The 16687-nt window shown below is 39.2% G+C and overlaps 2 protein-coding genes across 7 annotated transcripts; both read left to right on the top strand.

Moving 5' to 3' along the window:
* The first annotated feature begins 3806 nt into the window (after nt 1–3806).
* Nucleotides 3807–13217, top strand: egfl6 (EGF-like-domain, multiple 6). 2 transcript variants are annotated; one of them, XM_008400530.2, is made up of 13 exons: nt 3807–4160; nt 5232–5338; nt 6454–6546; nt 6705–6824; nt 6923–7042; nt 7669–7803; nt 7889–8011; nt 8428–8490; nt 8910–9155; nt 11864–11938; nt 12036–12131; nt 12206–12468; nt 12678–13217. In XM_008400530.2, exons 1-13 carry the CDS (start codon nt 4087–4089, stop codon nt 12783–12785), a joined length of 1623 nt encoding a protein of 540 aa, XP_008398752.1. In that variant the 5' UTR covers nt 3807–4086; the 3' UTR covers nt 12786–13217. The 2 variants fall into 2 exon arrangements, with proteins under 2 accessions (XP_008398752.1, XP_008398760.1); XM_008400538.2 differs by lacking the exon at nt 8428–8490.
* A 1025-nt stretch (nt 13218–14242) lies between these two features.
* On the top strand, nt 14243–16456 carry rab9a (RAB9A, member RAS oncogene family). 5 transcript variants are annotated; one of them, XM_008400555.2, is made up of 4 exons: nt 14409–14496; nt 14579–14625; nt 14918–15033; nt 15204–16456. In XM_008400555.2, the coding sequence occupies exon 4, from the start codon at nt 15245–15247 to the stop codon at nt 15851–15853; it is 609 nt and encodes a 202-aa protein (XP_008398777.1). In that variant the 5' UTR covers nt 14409–14496; nt 14579–14625; nt 14918–15033; nt 15204–15244; the 3' UTR covers nt 15854–16456. The 5 variants fall into 5 exon arrangements, with proteins under 5 accessions (XP_008398804.1, XP_008398796.1, XP_008398777.1 ...); XM_008400565.2 differs by having other exon boundaries at nt 14412–14496; nt 14582–14625; XM_008400582.2 differs by lacking the exons at nt 14409–14496; nt 14579–14625 and adding an exon at nt 14243–14373.
* The last annotated feature ends 231 nt before the right edge of the window (nt 16457–16687 follow it).

Genomic DNA, 16687 nt, shown 5'->3' with positions numbered 1-16687 from the left:
CCAGATTTAACAGTGAACTGTGTATAGTAATAATCAAAATTGGGATGTCTTCAGCCCAGCAGTCTTTAGAGAGTCCGTGGTTTCTACCCACAGCCTATTTAAAAGCAAGTAAATTTACTTGGGACGGACATCAGAAATGCATATTAGTTATTAATCTTTTATTATGTTGCTGCCAGTAACTTGGAGACAATCACTGGCACCGTAAAAGTCTGAGGTTGATAAAGCTGCTGAATAAAACGCAACGATAGGTGAACAGGAAAGCTGCCTAACACAAATATGTCTGGCTGTTGTTTCCCGTATGACATTTGACTGATCAGTTTAGGTAAAACTTGTGATGTGTTTCATTTCCACTTTCATGTTGTAAAGCACCTCATTACAGTCAGAGTCTTTACAAGTTCCTGATTTGGCCTTCTTGTTTTTTTCAAAATCTAAGAACTTTAGTCAGCAGCTTATTGTTGATACTCAGAATGTGAACACATGGTCGGGCAAGGAAATCACATATTTAGCCACTTCTATTAATGCAAGTGGAAGTCAGTTCGCCCTTCCCTGAACTGAGGCAGAACTTCCCGATGTGTTTAGTAAAGCACTTTATTGTGCAACAGGTTCAATGCATCAATCTATCAGCCATATCTAACAGGAAGCAGCGGTGAGAGCTGAACACACCTCTTTTAAATGTGACTGTTACATCGACATCGGTCAAGTCGAGACGCCAATGCTCACTAAACAGTACTTCAAACAGTGTTTTCTTATCTCTGATGAGCAGTGGCCCATTTACAAAGCTGTCAGTATTGCCTGCTGTGCGTTCATTGCCAATGTCAATGCCCTGTGAAAGCAGGATGTGGTTGTGCATGCTCACTACTTTCAAAATAACTCTAAATTGCTTTGTCTGTCCTTTTATAGTAAAGATTTCGCCGAATGCATTAAGTCTCATAGTCAACAACCAAGTAAAAGAAAATTCAGTTTCCCATTCTAAAATAAACGCTACAGAATGAAGTTGTTTAAAATATATCTTCAGTATCTGCTGCTATCTCAAAAGGTTTTCATCAGTGAGGTTTAGGTTTAGGAAATGATGGAGGGGAGTGTTTCTCTTTCACACACAGCAAGTGTTGCAATACTTGCAGCACATGATAAAACTACTTAAAATGGTCAAAAGCTAATTTTCTTTGTCACTCCTTGCAGAGGCAATATAAAGAACATTGCTCAGTCATAATACTTATATCCCTGATAAGTAAAGAGAGCGTGTCCTCATTTTGTTGCAGTGCATTGCTCTGGTGGGAAAACAGTCATCCTTTTGATTGCAACAAGAAACTGAAATAAACACGAAACTCCACAGAGGACCAACGAGGTATCATATTTCCTGTTCGAGACAGAGCAGCACTTTGTCTTTATTTTTTAGCAGCAGTTCTTTAGTTTACACACCCCAAGCATGTCGCTGCATACTCAGCAAAGAGAGACCTCTTGTGACCGAAGAGGAGTATAACAAAATTCCACAAGGACAATGAATGACAATTACAATCTAACCCTCTAATTATGTGAATAAAGCACAAACTTAAATATCTCTTTTCTCAATGACCATGCTGTGAAAATTCAATTATTTTACCTTTTATTTAAATTTGTCCAAATATGTCTCGTAGTTTTTTTTTTCCACAACTAAGTCGATATTCTTTCCATACAAAAACAGGATCAGTCAGACTCGGTCTTGGTCCAGGTGGAGCCCCTGCATAGATGCTCCTTCAGTTAGAGATATGACACAGAAACATCAAAGCCGCTGCCAGTTTTGTAATCTTTCTTTGATTATTCATTCAATTACCCATCTCCAACCTAAATATGTGTGTAAAAATAGTTTTGTTTTAATACTGATATCTTGCAAGGGAGTGGTCATAAATTTTAAGGTAAATTGTATCCTGTCTTATAAATATCTTTTTTTTATTTAAAACTTTGATCCAAAAGTTTGATCCAGGACATGTGGGGGCGCTGTTGTGGTGAGCATCTTCCTGCACTTCACTGTAACTTACAGCCAACTGAGTAGCTCCATTGTACATAAAACACTTCAAAAAGTCAAATTTCAAAATAGAGGCCTAAATAAAAGAGCCTTTTAAAAAACAACAAAAAACATGAATTGTAAAATTATGGGCAACCGTAATTTGCAAATAACTGATTCTATCACTTTCACTGCACATAATGTTGGCCAATATCACACAGTACAGAAAAAACAACAACAAAAAGACACTATTTTGATGTGAAAATATGACCTTTATTTAATCCTTATGACCATCCTTCCATTTTCTGCTACACACAGTTCGATTACTGCCCCCTTATATATTTTTTCTTTTTTCATTTCCTGTCACATCTATATATTTAAGAGCATAAAACACAATCATTTAACAAAGATTTGTGTAATTTAGACCCACTGGCAACAATTGTTGCTGAGTGTAAAACCTACATTTTCACTAACATAACCAACACAAAATGTATTAATTCATAAATATCATGTCTTAGGAAAGTCCAAGGATTGAAATGCATGCACTTATTTTGCAGGAACAAAATTGGGATTAAATGGGTTAGGTAAACAAATAAGCAAGTAAGTAAATAAGTAAGTACATTTTATTTATATAGCACCTTTCTCAGACATCAGTCACAAAGAACTTCACAGTAAAAATAGTAAAAAAAAAAAAACACCTAAACAATAGTATACAGGTTTTAAAAAACTACTACATATTTGGACATATAATAGAAAAATAAACTAATATGATCAGACAAGGACTTTAACAAAGTATTGAGCTCTATACATCGTCCTGTTCCCATAGGCTGACTTTGTCTTTTTGATCATAAACAATTTGTAATTGTGATCAGTAGTGATTTCTCATCTCTCCCAGTGTTTAACAGCTCAGAACATCATTTCATTTTAACAATAAAATAGTCTGAGGATTCGTTCCAGTGGCAGCGCCTGTCAGTATCCTGCGTGCTTTAGTTTTTTTTTTCTTCACTCAACCAACCTGAATTAAATAAAGGTTCTTAAGCAGGCCTCTGCATAACTTTGCCATGCTATAGGGAGACAGTTGCACCATTTGAATCAGTCGTGTTGAAGCAAAAAAACACATCTAAAACTGTCTGGACCTCTGTCTTTAAGCTCTCTGTCATGACATAGATGTTTGATTTTGTGTATATGGGAGAGTCTAGATCAGCAAAAAACATCACAGAGATGCTACAAAAAATAATCAGTTTTGTGAGCTGACGTCTTCAGACAGGAAATGAAACACAGAAACATTTCAACAGCAAACCAACGGCAAATCCTGCAGGTTTTCACAAAATCACAGACTGATCATTTGTTGAGTGAACAAACAAGCAGGACCAGATGTCAGAGCTGTGTTTAGAAGTGTGCAAACCCATTAAACAAGTTTATGGCTGAACCAAGAATAAACATGTGTGAGACAGCAAAGCTTCATGTGTTACCCCTGAGCGAGACATCAAAGAGTGCTGCAGCAGCTAACAGCACGCCTCTGCATGCTTCTTTGGCTTCCACAATTAGAGGATGCAACTAATTACATGCATATCTCTTAAAAACAGAGCGAAGGCAAACTAGTTGGCATGTACACGTATTTAATGCTCGCCTTTGTTTTTCCCAAACTGTGGCGTCATCCTGGCATACACATGTTTAAAACTGGACTCCGTCTCTTCCTGCATGGGTTTCAGGCAGACCAGTAAAGGATTAGAGTGAAAACCCAAACAAAATCCCCACCCCCACTTACCAACCCCCTCCTACCTCTAACAGTCGCCCCCTATCTGTCTGAGAGCAGTGTCTTTTCGCAGAGTGTCAACCCACCTCCAGAAATTCAGAGGGGATGAAGGGGAAGCAAATTATGGGATACAAAGAGTAACTGGAGCACAGAGAAAGGAGACTTTTAAGTCTTGGTCCTGAACACGCATGAAATCCAGCGTGCTTTGAGTGAAAGCTCAACCAAGACGTGTTCCTTATCTGAGGAATTTAATGAAAGTGTATCTCAGGCAGGAATTGGTCAAAACTCCCCAGACTGAAAGTCAGAGTCTCGGAGAAACAAAGCAGCAGGGCTGTTCAACTTTTCAGACATGCAGACGTTTGCTTTGATCGGTGCTTTTTTCATCCTGCTCAACATCTCCTCTGGCAGCCCAGAAGCTTACAGGTAAGTCAGACTTACAAAGCAAGTGATGTTTTCTGTGTTTTAACCCTTTCTGCAGCAAAATTTTATATAGTTATGCAAGAAATTAGCTCCAAAATAACCAGAGACACTGAGAATAGCACAAAAAATGGCTGTTTCAAGATCTTATTCTGTAGGTGAAGTTTAAAATGCTGTCCCTGCAGACAGATGATGATGAGTGTGGGTCTTCTAAATGTGGTGCAGCAACTGTTTGTAACCGAAGGGCACCTGTTGCACCAAGGAGCTCCTACTCCCAGAGCTATTCCTGTTGATTTCTCGTCCAGTCTCAGATTCCTCCTCTCCCTCGGGGGCAAGCTGCTTTTAGAATCCCAAATCCCACAACATCTAAACATCTGGGATATCAGAGTTTACCTTCAAGCTTTAAGATAAAGACAATAAAGGTGAGAGGTGCAGCCTTTAGATTTAGCTTTTTTTTTTCTTTTTTCTTAGATGTACTCAGTTATTCAATCAGTGGCACATAAAAAAAAATGATTCAACTAAAAATACATTTCTGCAATGCAATCTTTGCTTACTGTGGGTTATTTTAAGTGCAATGCTGAGCCCTTCCACACAACTGAGAATAGCTTGGCACTAGAAATGCATTTGACTCCAGAACTCACACAAAGATAAAAGTACAGCTGAAAACTGGCATGTGCATGCGGTGTCAATATGCATCATGTGGAGAGTCTAATTTGTGCATTCCTCCATCCTTTCTGCTGGAGGTCGCTCCACAGGAAGCCCTATTTCTAACCTTAAACGGGCTAAAGAGCAGATGCGTTTTATTAGTTGTTTGTTTTCAAGGTGCTAGTCGAAAACAGATGCTGAAAAAAACCTTCTTTTGAGAAAGGCGCTGATTTTGTGTGAAGACTTTTGGATATAAAAGGGTAGAGCTTTTAATGAAAAGCAACATTCGCCACTGTGTCATTGTGGCTCGCTAGATAATGTTGCTTGCGTAGAAACTTCATTTGTTTCTGAATGTTTGATCCTCGAAACAGAGCGTATCATTAATGATGTGGCGGATAAAATACCCATTTCCTCATTGCTTCTTCCACAAAGGCACCATCGACAAGTTCATACCGGAAGCCAAGCAGGCGTGTGTCGCTATGGAAGGAGGCTGGAGTGCTGCTATGGCTGGGTGAAAAACAATAAAGGGCAGTGCGAGGGTAGGATCTACTGATATTTTCTGGGGGAAAAAAAAAAGGATAGAAAGCAATCACACACTGTATTTTTCTGGGAGTGTTTGTGATAGATCAATAAATAAAATAATGAATAGTTCTGAAGTGGAAGGAAAAGGATTTCTGGTTTTCAAATACAAATCTGAAAAGTGTGTCATATAATTGAATGCAACCACCTTTTGGAAGGTATGTAGCATCATCCATCTACTTCAGATCAAAACATGTATCCCTATTAAAAAAGCATGTTGTTGTCATCACCATGCTTTGTCATAGGGATGGTGTGTTCAGGGTGATGCAGTGTTAGTTTCTTGCCACACTTAGAATTTGGTGTGTAAGCAAAGACATTCAATTTTGCTTTCATCTGACCACTTTTGCTTTGTGTCCTTCTCGGATTTTAAAGTAATGTTTTTTTCATGTCTGGCAGGCAACAAAACCTTGGTAGGTTTGTGCTTCTGCCATAGTTTTAATGTTTTTTGAATGCTAGATTGAATCTGTTAGATGTTTGAAGTTTGGGAAAACCTAACATTAGGTTCTTTCACATTTTCCTCCCTGACCTCTCTGCTGTTCTCCTGGGTCTTCATGATGCTGTCTGTTGAATAATATCCCTCAACAAATCTCCAAGGCTTTACACTAGCTTACACTGCATACATGTGAACTCTGTTTACCAGGTTACTTCCTGAGGCAATTAGTTGCACTGGATTTTAGTTGGTAATGTTAGATTGAAAGGGACTGAACACAAATGTACAACACACTTTTCATTCAGAAATTGTTTTGAAAACCATTCAGGAATTTCCTCTCACTTCACAATTATGTGCAACTTTGTGTTTGTCTAGAAATACACTTCTATTCTGTTCTATTTGTGGTTGTAACTAGACAAAATGCTGAAAGCTTCAAGGGATATGGTTGTTTTTAACAAAGTACTGGAAGAATACTGCCTCTCATCCTTTTGAATGTTGTTCTTTTCATCAAAATTTCTTGACCCACAAAATCCTGAGGAAATGCCTGCATAATAGAAATGTGTGGTTTGACTGCAGTCCACCACTCTCGACCACTAATATGTCTGGTATATCGTGGTATTTTCTCCATGTTAAATGTTTTACCAGCTCAGTGCGAGCACGGCTGCAAGCATGGCGAGTGTGTTGGCCCCAACAAATGCAAGTGTTTTCCTGGATACACTGGAAAAACATGCAATCAAGGTGGGTAATCCAGGTCAGTGAGGAAGGGGACGGGTAACATAGGTCTGAGTGGGTTTAGATTAATGTAGCTTCAATTTGTTAAAGTACATTACATTTCCACACTATTTTTAGATGTTTAAACTTAGATGTAAATGTGATCCTTTTTTTTTTTTTCTTAGATCTGAATGAGTGCGGCCTAAAACCTCGTCCCTGTGAGCATCGCTGCATGAACACTCATGGTAGTTACAAGTGCTACTGTCTAAATGGATACATGCTAATGTCTGATGGATCATGTGCAAGTGAGATCCTTTCCTCCCTCCCACGTACAATTACTTCAAATGTAAAGTAAAATTCAAAACTCAATGTCTGAGCATGTCCATTATGTTAATGCGCTCAGATTCCAGGACGTGCTCTATCGCTCACTGCCAGTACGGATGTGAGGAAGTAGAGGGGGAGATTCGCTGCCTCTGTCCATCTGCAGGTCTCCAACTAGGCCAAGACGAGAGAACCTGTGTAGGTGAGCTGCCATGTTAACAAGGAGGACAATTCAACTTCAAAAGAAGGAATAAAGAGAATGACTTTGCCTTTCAGTGTCTCATGTGGGATACTCATTTTCCCAGATAAGGTCATAACTTTACACTGTCAAGCTGATAGATTATAAATGCAATAAGGTTTTATTCTTCTCTGTTTGAGCTATGAGAGAGCCAGACTACACATAGATCACAAAATCCTAAACAGTCCAACTCTTCCAGTTCTAGATTACCTAATTTCAACAGTGCTTCTGATCTAACACGTGCAGCAGCAATTTGACAAGAAAAGCTAGGCTTTCACTTTTAAGGTGAGCCAAAAACTAACCGAGCCCAGATGTTCTGTACAGAGCTGATCGGACACATTCTGACCCTATACTCCGCATTAAATTTCAACTTTGGCTGCACCAGATTGGATGAAAAAAACATGCCCAGACTTGTAGCGGTTAACCACGGATTTATTATCAAACAGTAACAATAAAGCCATAACTATGTGGCTTAATGAAAAGGAGAATACAATATAAAATCTAATTTATGCACCCCTCAATAAGGAGCTTGACTTCAACAAAAATGTTTCCTTGTTGTATATCTTCTTTTTTTTTTCTTCTCTCTTCAGATATTGATGAATGCACAACTGGGAAGAACCTGTGCCCACACAACAGACAGTGTGTGAACACCTTTGGCAGCTACTACTGCAAGTGCCAGAACGGCTACGATCTGAAATATGTCAACGGAAAATATGACTGTGTAGGTGGGTCTACAAGGTGTTCTTTAAGGTCATACATCTGCTATTAATGATGCTTTTGAAAGTACAAGTGGCGTTCTCCTGTTTGCAGATCTCGATGAGTGTGCAGATGAAACCCACAAGTGCAGCCAACATGCCGTCTGTCGGAACACTCACGGGTCCTACAGGTGTCGGTGCAAACCTGGCTTCAGAGGCAATGGCTTTGAATGCTCTGGTAAGGCAATAATTTAAAGCAACCGCTTTTATGAACGCTTCTCAAACTGTACAGAAACAAGTAAGAAGCAGAAAGGACGAGGGCTTCCCCAGATCAAAGCAGCAAACCAGACTGGTCAGAAGTAGTTTCACAGCTGCACATTTCATTTAGATTATTTAACCATCAGCAAGCGGGAACATAGCCAAGGCGAGTTTCCTGCCTTTGGAGTTCACTCGATGTTAAAGGCTTTAAGAGTCTTGGATTGAAAACACACCTGTGTAAATATGAAACTTCATTGTAACCAGCTCATTTCGGAGAGAATGAGAAGAAAAGACAAAGCTGCGCTCTTTGAAGCAGGACTGAGATCACAATAAACAAAGACTCTCGAGGTCGGAGGTTTCAGCACAAATGAAGATGCGTTTATTTTATTTTTATAGCCAAGCCATTTTATCAGAGGTCATGGGATGGAGACAAAGGCAGTGCAGATGATTCCCTCAATGGTGAGATGATATGTGAGGAGGATTTCTTGCGATGCTTTACCTTTCCTCATGTTGGCTTATTTTGTCTCTGTCTTGCTCGCTGCTGGAAATGTGCCACCACAATAACCACTGCTTGAAACTTCCAGCATGACAGAGCTGATATGAGAGATCACGTTTGCATCTAAAGCACTAATATTTCATTTTAATTTTATTTTCTAGCCCCTCTTAATCCGCATGCAGATTTCACAGGCTGCTTTTTGTTCTGCTTCCATTAAAAAAAAAAAAAAAAAGTGACTCTTATTGGTAAGAAGCTGCAAGGAAGCTGGGAGCAATAACAGCAGCTGCAGAATGCATATAAACAACAAACAGGTTCTGGTAAAATACTAATTTTTAACTGCACATCCATGTGCGTGTGTTTCGGTTCCCTTTCCGGTCTGCAGTCATCCCAGACTCCCAGGTGAGGCCAGAGATCCTGGGAGGAAAGTTAAGCAACGAGGAGATAAAAAACGCCATCCCCGAAACAGTCCCGACGCCGTCCCCCAAGGTCCTCCATCAACCTTTCGACTACGATGGAGAGGTCTACGTTGGGACCCCGACGGAGGAACGAAAAGAGGAATTTCCTGAGGAGAAGGAGGAGGAAGAAGAAGAGGAAGAAAACCAGCTCAACCCAAGGGGAGATGTTTTCAGTGAGTATCTGGTCTGTAGCTGTCCTGTTGTAAATCACAGACAGAAATTCTGGTCTATGTTCAACGCATTGACCAGCAGCTGAAATAAACATCAGCTCAGGATGAAGTTCTTGACCAAAGAAGCAGTAAAGGAAGGGATGACGCCTCAGACTGCATTACCTTTGACTCTGAGCCTCTGAGGTAGGTCAGTGAATGGGTTCACTGGAAATAGAGATATACTTAAATATTAATGTAAAGCATCAAAAATAGTGTTTTTGTTGTCAGTCGCTGTTGCTGTGCATCAAAAGGATCCTGGGTTCAAATCCCACAAATGTGCCCTTCTGAATTGAGTTTACCTGTTCCATGTATCCCAGCTTGCAGCCTCAAGCACCATAGCTAGCAAGGATTAAGCTTTTTGCATGGATACACTAAAATATTCACCCATTGCTCTCTGCAACATAACTCACACCAGATCAGACTGGATGAAAAGCTTGGTGCACTCCTTCAGTGTGTCCCAGGATGGATTGCAAGCACACTACCAGACTAATGCAGAGACAAGTGTTGAAGAGCTCTAACGGTGGCGTGACTGCTGTAGAGTGAAGCGCTTTGGGGTCCTCTTGACTTGATAAAGCACTATGCAAGTACAGAGCCAGTTACCATTAACTGTCAACTCTAACCTGATAGTAAAATGTTTAGATTCTCTCACACTATATTTGTTAAACGAAATGGAGATAGAACCAACCGAATGAGAAGCCAGCAATGTAAAGCTGATATAGTATTTCTCTTTATCAGATATAAATGCGTAGAGCACAGAGGTCATGTTGTAGCATTCATTTCTCTTAGAAACCTGACAACTGAGATTGCCTTTCACCTCCCTGCTTGATCTTCGTGAAAATACAAGTCTCTGTGTTAGACCTGTGATAGCAAGAGGAGACAAGCCCCAAGACATCCATCACCTCTGGGAAGGATTTTTTTCTTTTTTTTCTTACTCTTCTGGCATGTGCAAGCCTAAGGATAAAACTCATCTTGAGCATGCTTCCTAGTCTCACAATGGGGTGTAGGAGGGAAGGAAGATTGTGAAGTCCCCACAAGCCTTTTATTATGTTTTCCCCCAAACAGCTGTTGTGCTAAAAGACTTTGCCTCCCAGTAGGAAAAGCCTGTCATCACCACTCTAGACCTCTCTTAACACCAGCCCCACTGTGAGCTGAGCAGGTTCTGTAACCCCAGCTGTCACTCATCTGAGTCTCAAAGGGCTGCTTTTCACATGTGGTGGTTTGCTGCAGGAGCTTTAAAATGCTTGGGAGTGGGGGGTTCAAACCTAAAGTCGAAGCTCCATTTTAAAACATTATGGCAAATGGAGAACAGGTCCTCACCTGTTGGTTAAAAGCCCCACTGGACCACTGATAACATCAGAATCTCTATTTGGAAAGCTAAAGAAGAAACAGCTTTGTCTGATTTACTTTTCTTGTTTTGTTGAAATGTTTACTTGCACAAACCTATTTAAAAAAAATCAATTGTGCCATTATTAATCCTCTTTTCAGGGTAGTTCACGAAAGTAAGGTGTCTAAGCCCAGTCAATGCCTCCCTACATCACAGCCTGTAAAAACATACTTTCTTTGAATGTCCCGATTGGTACTTAAAGGTGTAGTTCTCCCACATTCCAGCTAAAACAAGAGAAGAGGTCGTATGCCTGGACCCTATAGGTTCTGTCTGATTCTCAGCAAACAGAGTCTAATCTCCCTATTCTCAGCAGGAAGCTGAGGCTGCCTACTCATCACTGAGCTGCCAACTCTCTGTTGACTGGATATGTATAAAAGCAATAGATCAAGATCAAGAATGTTTACTGAACAATTGTAAATGTTCCCGTTTCAGGGATAGAGGAGTCAATAGTCAATGTAAATAAGCTGCTATTCACACAAAATACATAGAATTAGAAAAATAAATCTTGCTTGGGGAGAAAGTAGCTGAAAACCCTATATGTATATATATATATATATATATAATGTTTGTGCTATACAATTTATAAAACCCCAATATTCTATTTATACAACACTCAATGATTGTTTTTTTATTGTTCAAATATCATAAACAAAAAGAGAGTGATGATTTTATCATTTAGATTTTATCTAAATGATTTTATCATTTAGATCACTTTTATTCACTCATACAATGCCCAAGCATTTTACTTTACTTTTTTATATAATCGTACAGTTTTACATGCTAGCTTTTGTTTTTTGTTTTTTGGCTGCAGTCTCTTTTTACACCTAAATATGTGATGCTGGAGGAGGAAAAGTCCAAGGAGGGGATATAGATGGAGCCACTGGATTTAAAAAGCATGACTTTTGCCTGAACAAAATCATTGTTTTAAATCGATTTGACAGCGTATAAATGAAGACTTTTGTGTTAATGACTTTTTTGACGATATCAAGATTTAATATGCATTGTTGACCTTGAATGTCGTTTCAGACTGGCCAAATTCTGAGTAGGTTTTAGCTTAAACATTATTTCTAATCTTACTTCTGTGTTTCCAAATTATGGTATTTCAAACTGATGTTTAGTTCAGCTAATGGCAATTTGGCCAAACCCTACTTCATAAGGGGAAAACAAGCTAACTTTTCCTTAAAAGGTTAAATCACGTCAAAAACTTCCAAATTCCATAGCTTGAAAAATCAATGAATTAAAAAAGAAATTCAGTTAATTTATTTATTTTCTTCTTCTCTAAATTCAGTATCAGAGGACTTTGAGTCAGTGTTTGGCCCGCCCACAGAAGTCAAAGAAATCTACATTGAACCACCTCAGGAAGGTAATCAAAAGCATGTTTTAAACACAATAAAAATGGTCTGTGGGTGGCCGATTGTAAAAGTGTACAACCGTTTTACTTTTTTTTTTCCCCCAACTAGAATATTTCCTGGACTGCAACTTTGATCAGGGAGCCTGTGAATGGGTCCAAGATAAAACCGATGACATGGACTGGACTGTGGCGTACCATGATAAGGGTGACGAAAGTGTGTTGCGAAATACTTATTGACTGTTTAGATGCAGCTACTAATATACCGTTGAATCCACTCAGGTGGCGAGTACTACATGGCTTTGAGTGGGCTGATCGGCGGCAGAGAAGACGTGGCCAAGCTGAAATTGCTTCTCAGTGACCGAGCCCAACATGGCAGCTTCTGCCTCACCTTTGACTACCGTGTGGTGGGTCATGACGTAGGCTCGCTCAGGGTGCTGCTGGACAACAATGCTTACCCTGTGTGGGAGCAGAGCCAAAGCAAAAACCAGAGCTGGCAAACAGAATTCCTCACTGTGGCCTGGAAGGAAGAGGCCCCACAGTCTGTGAGTCATTGCTTTATGAAAAACATTTTTCTTAGATTTTATTGTCATCACGAAGAAATTGACTTTAATGACAGCTATACATGAACGTCACAACAAATACTTGGCGTGCTTTCAATTACGTAGATCTAAAATTCTGTTTATTCAACTGGAGTGTGTTAAAACGAATTTTGCAACTTAATAATACAAAGATTCAACCAAATGTCTTTCAGATTATCTTTGAAGCTCAACRCGGGAAAGGCATTGGAGGCGAAATAGGGTTGGATAACGTTGTGCTGACCTCAGGGCCCTGTCAAGAGGATGCAGGTCCAATCTTTTAGGGAAAAAAACAAAAAAACCCCATCAAGGATTATCGTGCTTCAATAACCTGCACAGTCAGATTATGTACAACGAGTGCATGCAAGTTTGCTTTCACTCCATGCTGGTACATAGATCTGTAACGTTCTTTATTTTAAGTTAATAGCTAGTCTAAATAAAACACTTAAATGACTCGTATCTCAGGAACAGATGGTAGAGCTAACTTTGTCAGTTTGTTCAAACAGTATTGTGCTTAACTTGCGTTGTGTATGTGACAGTACGTTAGTGAAGTAAACTACATAAGATGCAAGATGTAATGTGAATGAAATTGTAGATGACGTAAGTTTTTGAAGGCTTTTTTGATGAAACAATAAAAGGTGTCAGTTCATATATGCTGCAACATTTGTATTGAAAATATGGTGTATGGTTACAATAAACATGTTTTTTTTCTAATAGTGGGAGACGTTATTCATTTTAATCGTTTTTTTCTGTTCAATCATGAACTATATTTCCTCTATGTATTTCATGTTAGTTAAATAAAATAGAAGACAGCTTGTCTTCCAGCGTCTTCATGTTGTGCTGGCACAACATGACCTAGATGTCTTGTTTCTCTATTGGGATGTTGTATTTATGGTTTTATTTTTCTGACACATGCAATGTTTGACAATGTAGTCCCAAAAAAGCACAATATTATTCTTATCAGACCAGATTACCTTCTTGCAGACGTTTGATGTGTCCCCACATTGCTTGTAGCAAACATTAAACAATACTCTTGTTTGGTTTTCTTTCAAAAATGTTACAATCTTGCCACTCTTTCAGAAACGCAAGACTTGTGGAATGCAAAAGTTATAGTTAATTCTGTCAACAGATTTTGTTCTTCTAGCACTGTGTCTTTGTTTGAAGCTCCTTCAGAGTTATTATGGGCATAGCTGCGTCTCTTGTACAGCCCATCAATATAAGTGGATTTCTATATCTTCTTAGGCTTTCCCAGTTGTGTCATACATTTTCAATTAGATTTTAGAATGATGGACTGAACAGTACCCTGTGAATGTCTTGAAGTTTAGAATATTGTTTTATAACCCAATACCGCTTTAAATTACTGTACAATACATGACTTTTCTGGCATGTATTTTGATCTTCCTTATGCAGCGTGTTTGCTAATGTTTTTGAACAACCAAAGAGAACTCTAAGACAAACTGGATGTGTTATGCAGGGAACTAGTTCCACTGGAAACATTGTACCCACAGCTATCCTGGTGCAGGAAGACACTTCGTCACCAGGCCCTCTGATCAACACCAGCAGGAAATGCGGGTGAACTGTCTTGCCCGAGGACACAACAGTTAAAGCTTGCAGTTGTGACATGACAACACCTGAAAGTATTCAAGGCGGTTAAATACTTCTGTAGTATCTTAGCACTACAGAGTACAGACACGGCCTAAATGTCACCATCTAGCGGTCAAACGTAATTACTACAAAAACCTACAAGAAAAGTAGTGTTTGCTGTCGGTGTAAATTAAGTAAAGAAGGCGAACGATAATTGTTTACTTTTTTTTTTTTTTTTTTTAAGAAAACGTGGCATCGAGTATTCTCACAAATAAATATAAATATAAGGTATGGAAGTTGAAAAGGGCTCGAGTTCTTATTGCAGCCCTGGTTGTGTTTCTATTAAGATCACATGATCTGGCGGCTAGCTGCGTTATTAGCACAGTCTCTGGGAGTTGAACAGGAAACGCCGTGAGTTGACGTTATTTGAGCTGTCAAACGAAAGAAATCATTATATTCAAAATATTTTTTTTAATTGTTACCATTATTTTAGCAGCTATCTGATTAGAACTGCGAAGCACGTTAGGAGAAATCGTCTCGGTAAGTAAAGCTAGGCTAGCTAGTTTAGTTCTTCATCAACCTTTCCATCTGTTGTGTATTTTCAACTTAGCCTAGCACAGCCTAAGCTTAGCTAGCCTTTAGACCTGGAATATTATGTCTTTCAATTTAGTTGCTACGTTTTACTGGAGGTTAATGTTTTTGTACGTTATGGCGACAAGTTAGGCCTTCATAGATTAACGGTGTACGTTTTTATTGCTATTTCATCTGTAACTTCTGCCCTGAAGCGTATGTTAATCGGGAGAATGACTGCTTGTCATTGTGTTTCATATAGATGGATGTTCGCTATATGGCTGCCATCATCAAAATGAAGCAAATGAGCATGTGATCTAACACTGTGGCTAACAGCATATGATCTGGCCCAGTGGAGGAAGACAACGTCAAACTGGGGTAAGAATAAATGACAATTATCCTATTTTGGGTCAGAGACATAAAGTGAGATATCTTTACATGTAAACCTCAATAAATTCAACATACCCGGAAAGTTAATTTATTTGAGAGATTCAGTTTTGATGATTTTGTAATTTACTGAATACATTCCTGTGTTATCTTTCTATTAGGTAAACAGTTTCACTGTGTTTGATAAGAGTAGTTAGCAGCCATGACGGCAAGGAAGTCCCTGCTTAAAGTCATCTTGCTTGGTGATGGTGGCGTTGGAAAGAGCTCCATAATGAATCGGTACGTCACCAACAAGTTTGATGCTCACCTCTTCCACACTATTGGTGTCGAGTTCCTAAACAAGACCCTCGAGGTGGACGGGAATCAGGTAACCCTACAGATCTGGGACACTGCCGGCCAAGAGCGCTTTCGCAGCCTGAGGACTCCTTTTTATCGTGGCTCCGATTGCTGTCTGCTAACCTTCAGCGTGGATGATAACCAGAGTTTTCTCAACTTGAACAACTGGAAGAAAGAGTTCATCTACTATGCTGATGTCAAGGAGCCTGAGAACTTCCCATTTGTGGTATTGGGCAACAAAGTGGACGTGACAGAGAGGCAGGTGTCTACAGAGGAAGCTCGGATGTGGTGCCAGGAAAATGGTGACTACCCGTACTTTGAGACCAGCGCCAAGGATGCCACAAATGTAGCTGTGGCTTTTGAGGAAGCGGTCCACAGAGCGCTGGCTGCAGATGACAAAGCGGATCACCTCATCCCCACAGACACGGTCAAGCTCCACAGAAAGCCCCGCTCTGCTACTTCTTGCTGTTCATAAAATCCTGAAGCTATCACTAATAATCCTCTAATATGCCTGTCATGTTTTGAGGTTGTAGGCATAATATGCTGTAGTAATAAATGATGCTACTAGCTTTTTTTTTTAAATTATTATTATTGTTATTATTTCTCCAAGGTTCATTGATGCCAACTGTTGAACTTCTGCCCAGAATACACAAGAAACACTAACTCCATTCATGATCCATTACAAATAAACTTAAGGAACGTTTGCTTTGATTTAGCTTTGGCATGTTTTAAAATTCTTTATGCATTAAAATAGTAAATGTTCCAGCTTTCTGCCGTCATAATGACACACACTGCTTAGATGTGAGTGCAAATATTATCGGGCTTCCAAATGTGATTGTGCAACACAATTACAGAATCTAATCGCATCGTATTAAAATCATTTGTATCACCCAATAACTGTTTCTAATGATTATGAATGATCTAAATCCCGTCTTTAGAAAAGCTAACCACGGAGACGTTTGATTACTACCCCTTAAAACTGTGTAATGTATTTGCATCATAAATAAATTAAAGCTGTGTTGGAGAAACTGTCATGAACATGTTTCCTTCTGGGAATAAACTTGAAGAATAACTTGCATGACAAATTTGAGCCGTCAAGTTTCTGCAAATCTTTGTGTTCTGAAACCTAGATGATGTTCAAATTAGATATTTTTCTTTAAAGTTTTTTTTCCGCCCCATTTTAAAAACTAATTCTTAATGCACTCTTGACATGAAAACCTATATTGAAGTTCTTCAGAAAATAATTTAAAATGTGACTGTGGATCAATCTGACTCGTAAGATGTGATCACAATAATCTACACCATTTTT

This window comes from Poecilia reticulata, linkage group LG2 (assembly GCF_000633615.1).
Source record: "Poecilia reticulata strain Guanapo linkage group LG2, Guppy_female_1.0+MT, whole genome shotgun sequence".
NCBI lineage: Eukaryota > Metazoa > Chordata > Actinopteri > Cyprinodontiformes > Poeciliidae > Poecilia > Poecilia reticulata.
The sequence above is the reverse complement of the archived record's forward strand: the minus strand, read 5'-3'. Positions and strand labels throughout refer to the sequence as shown.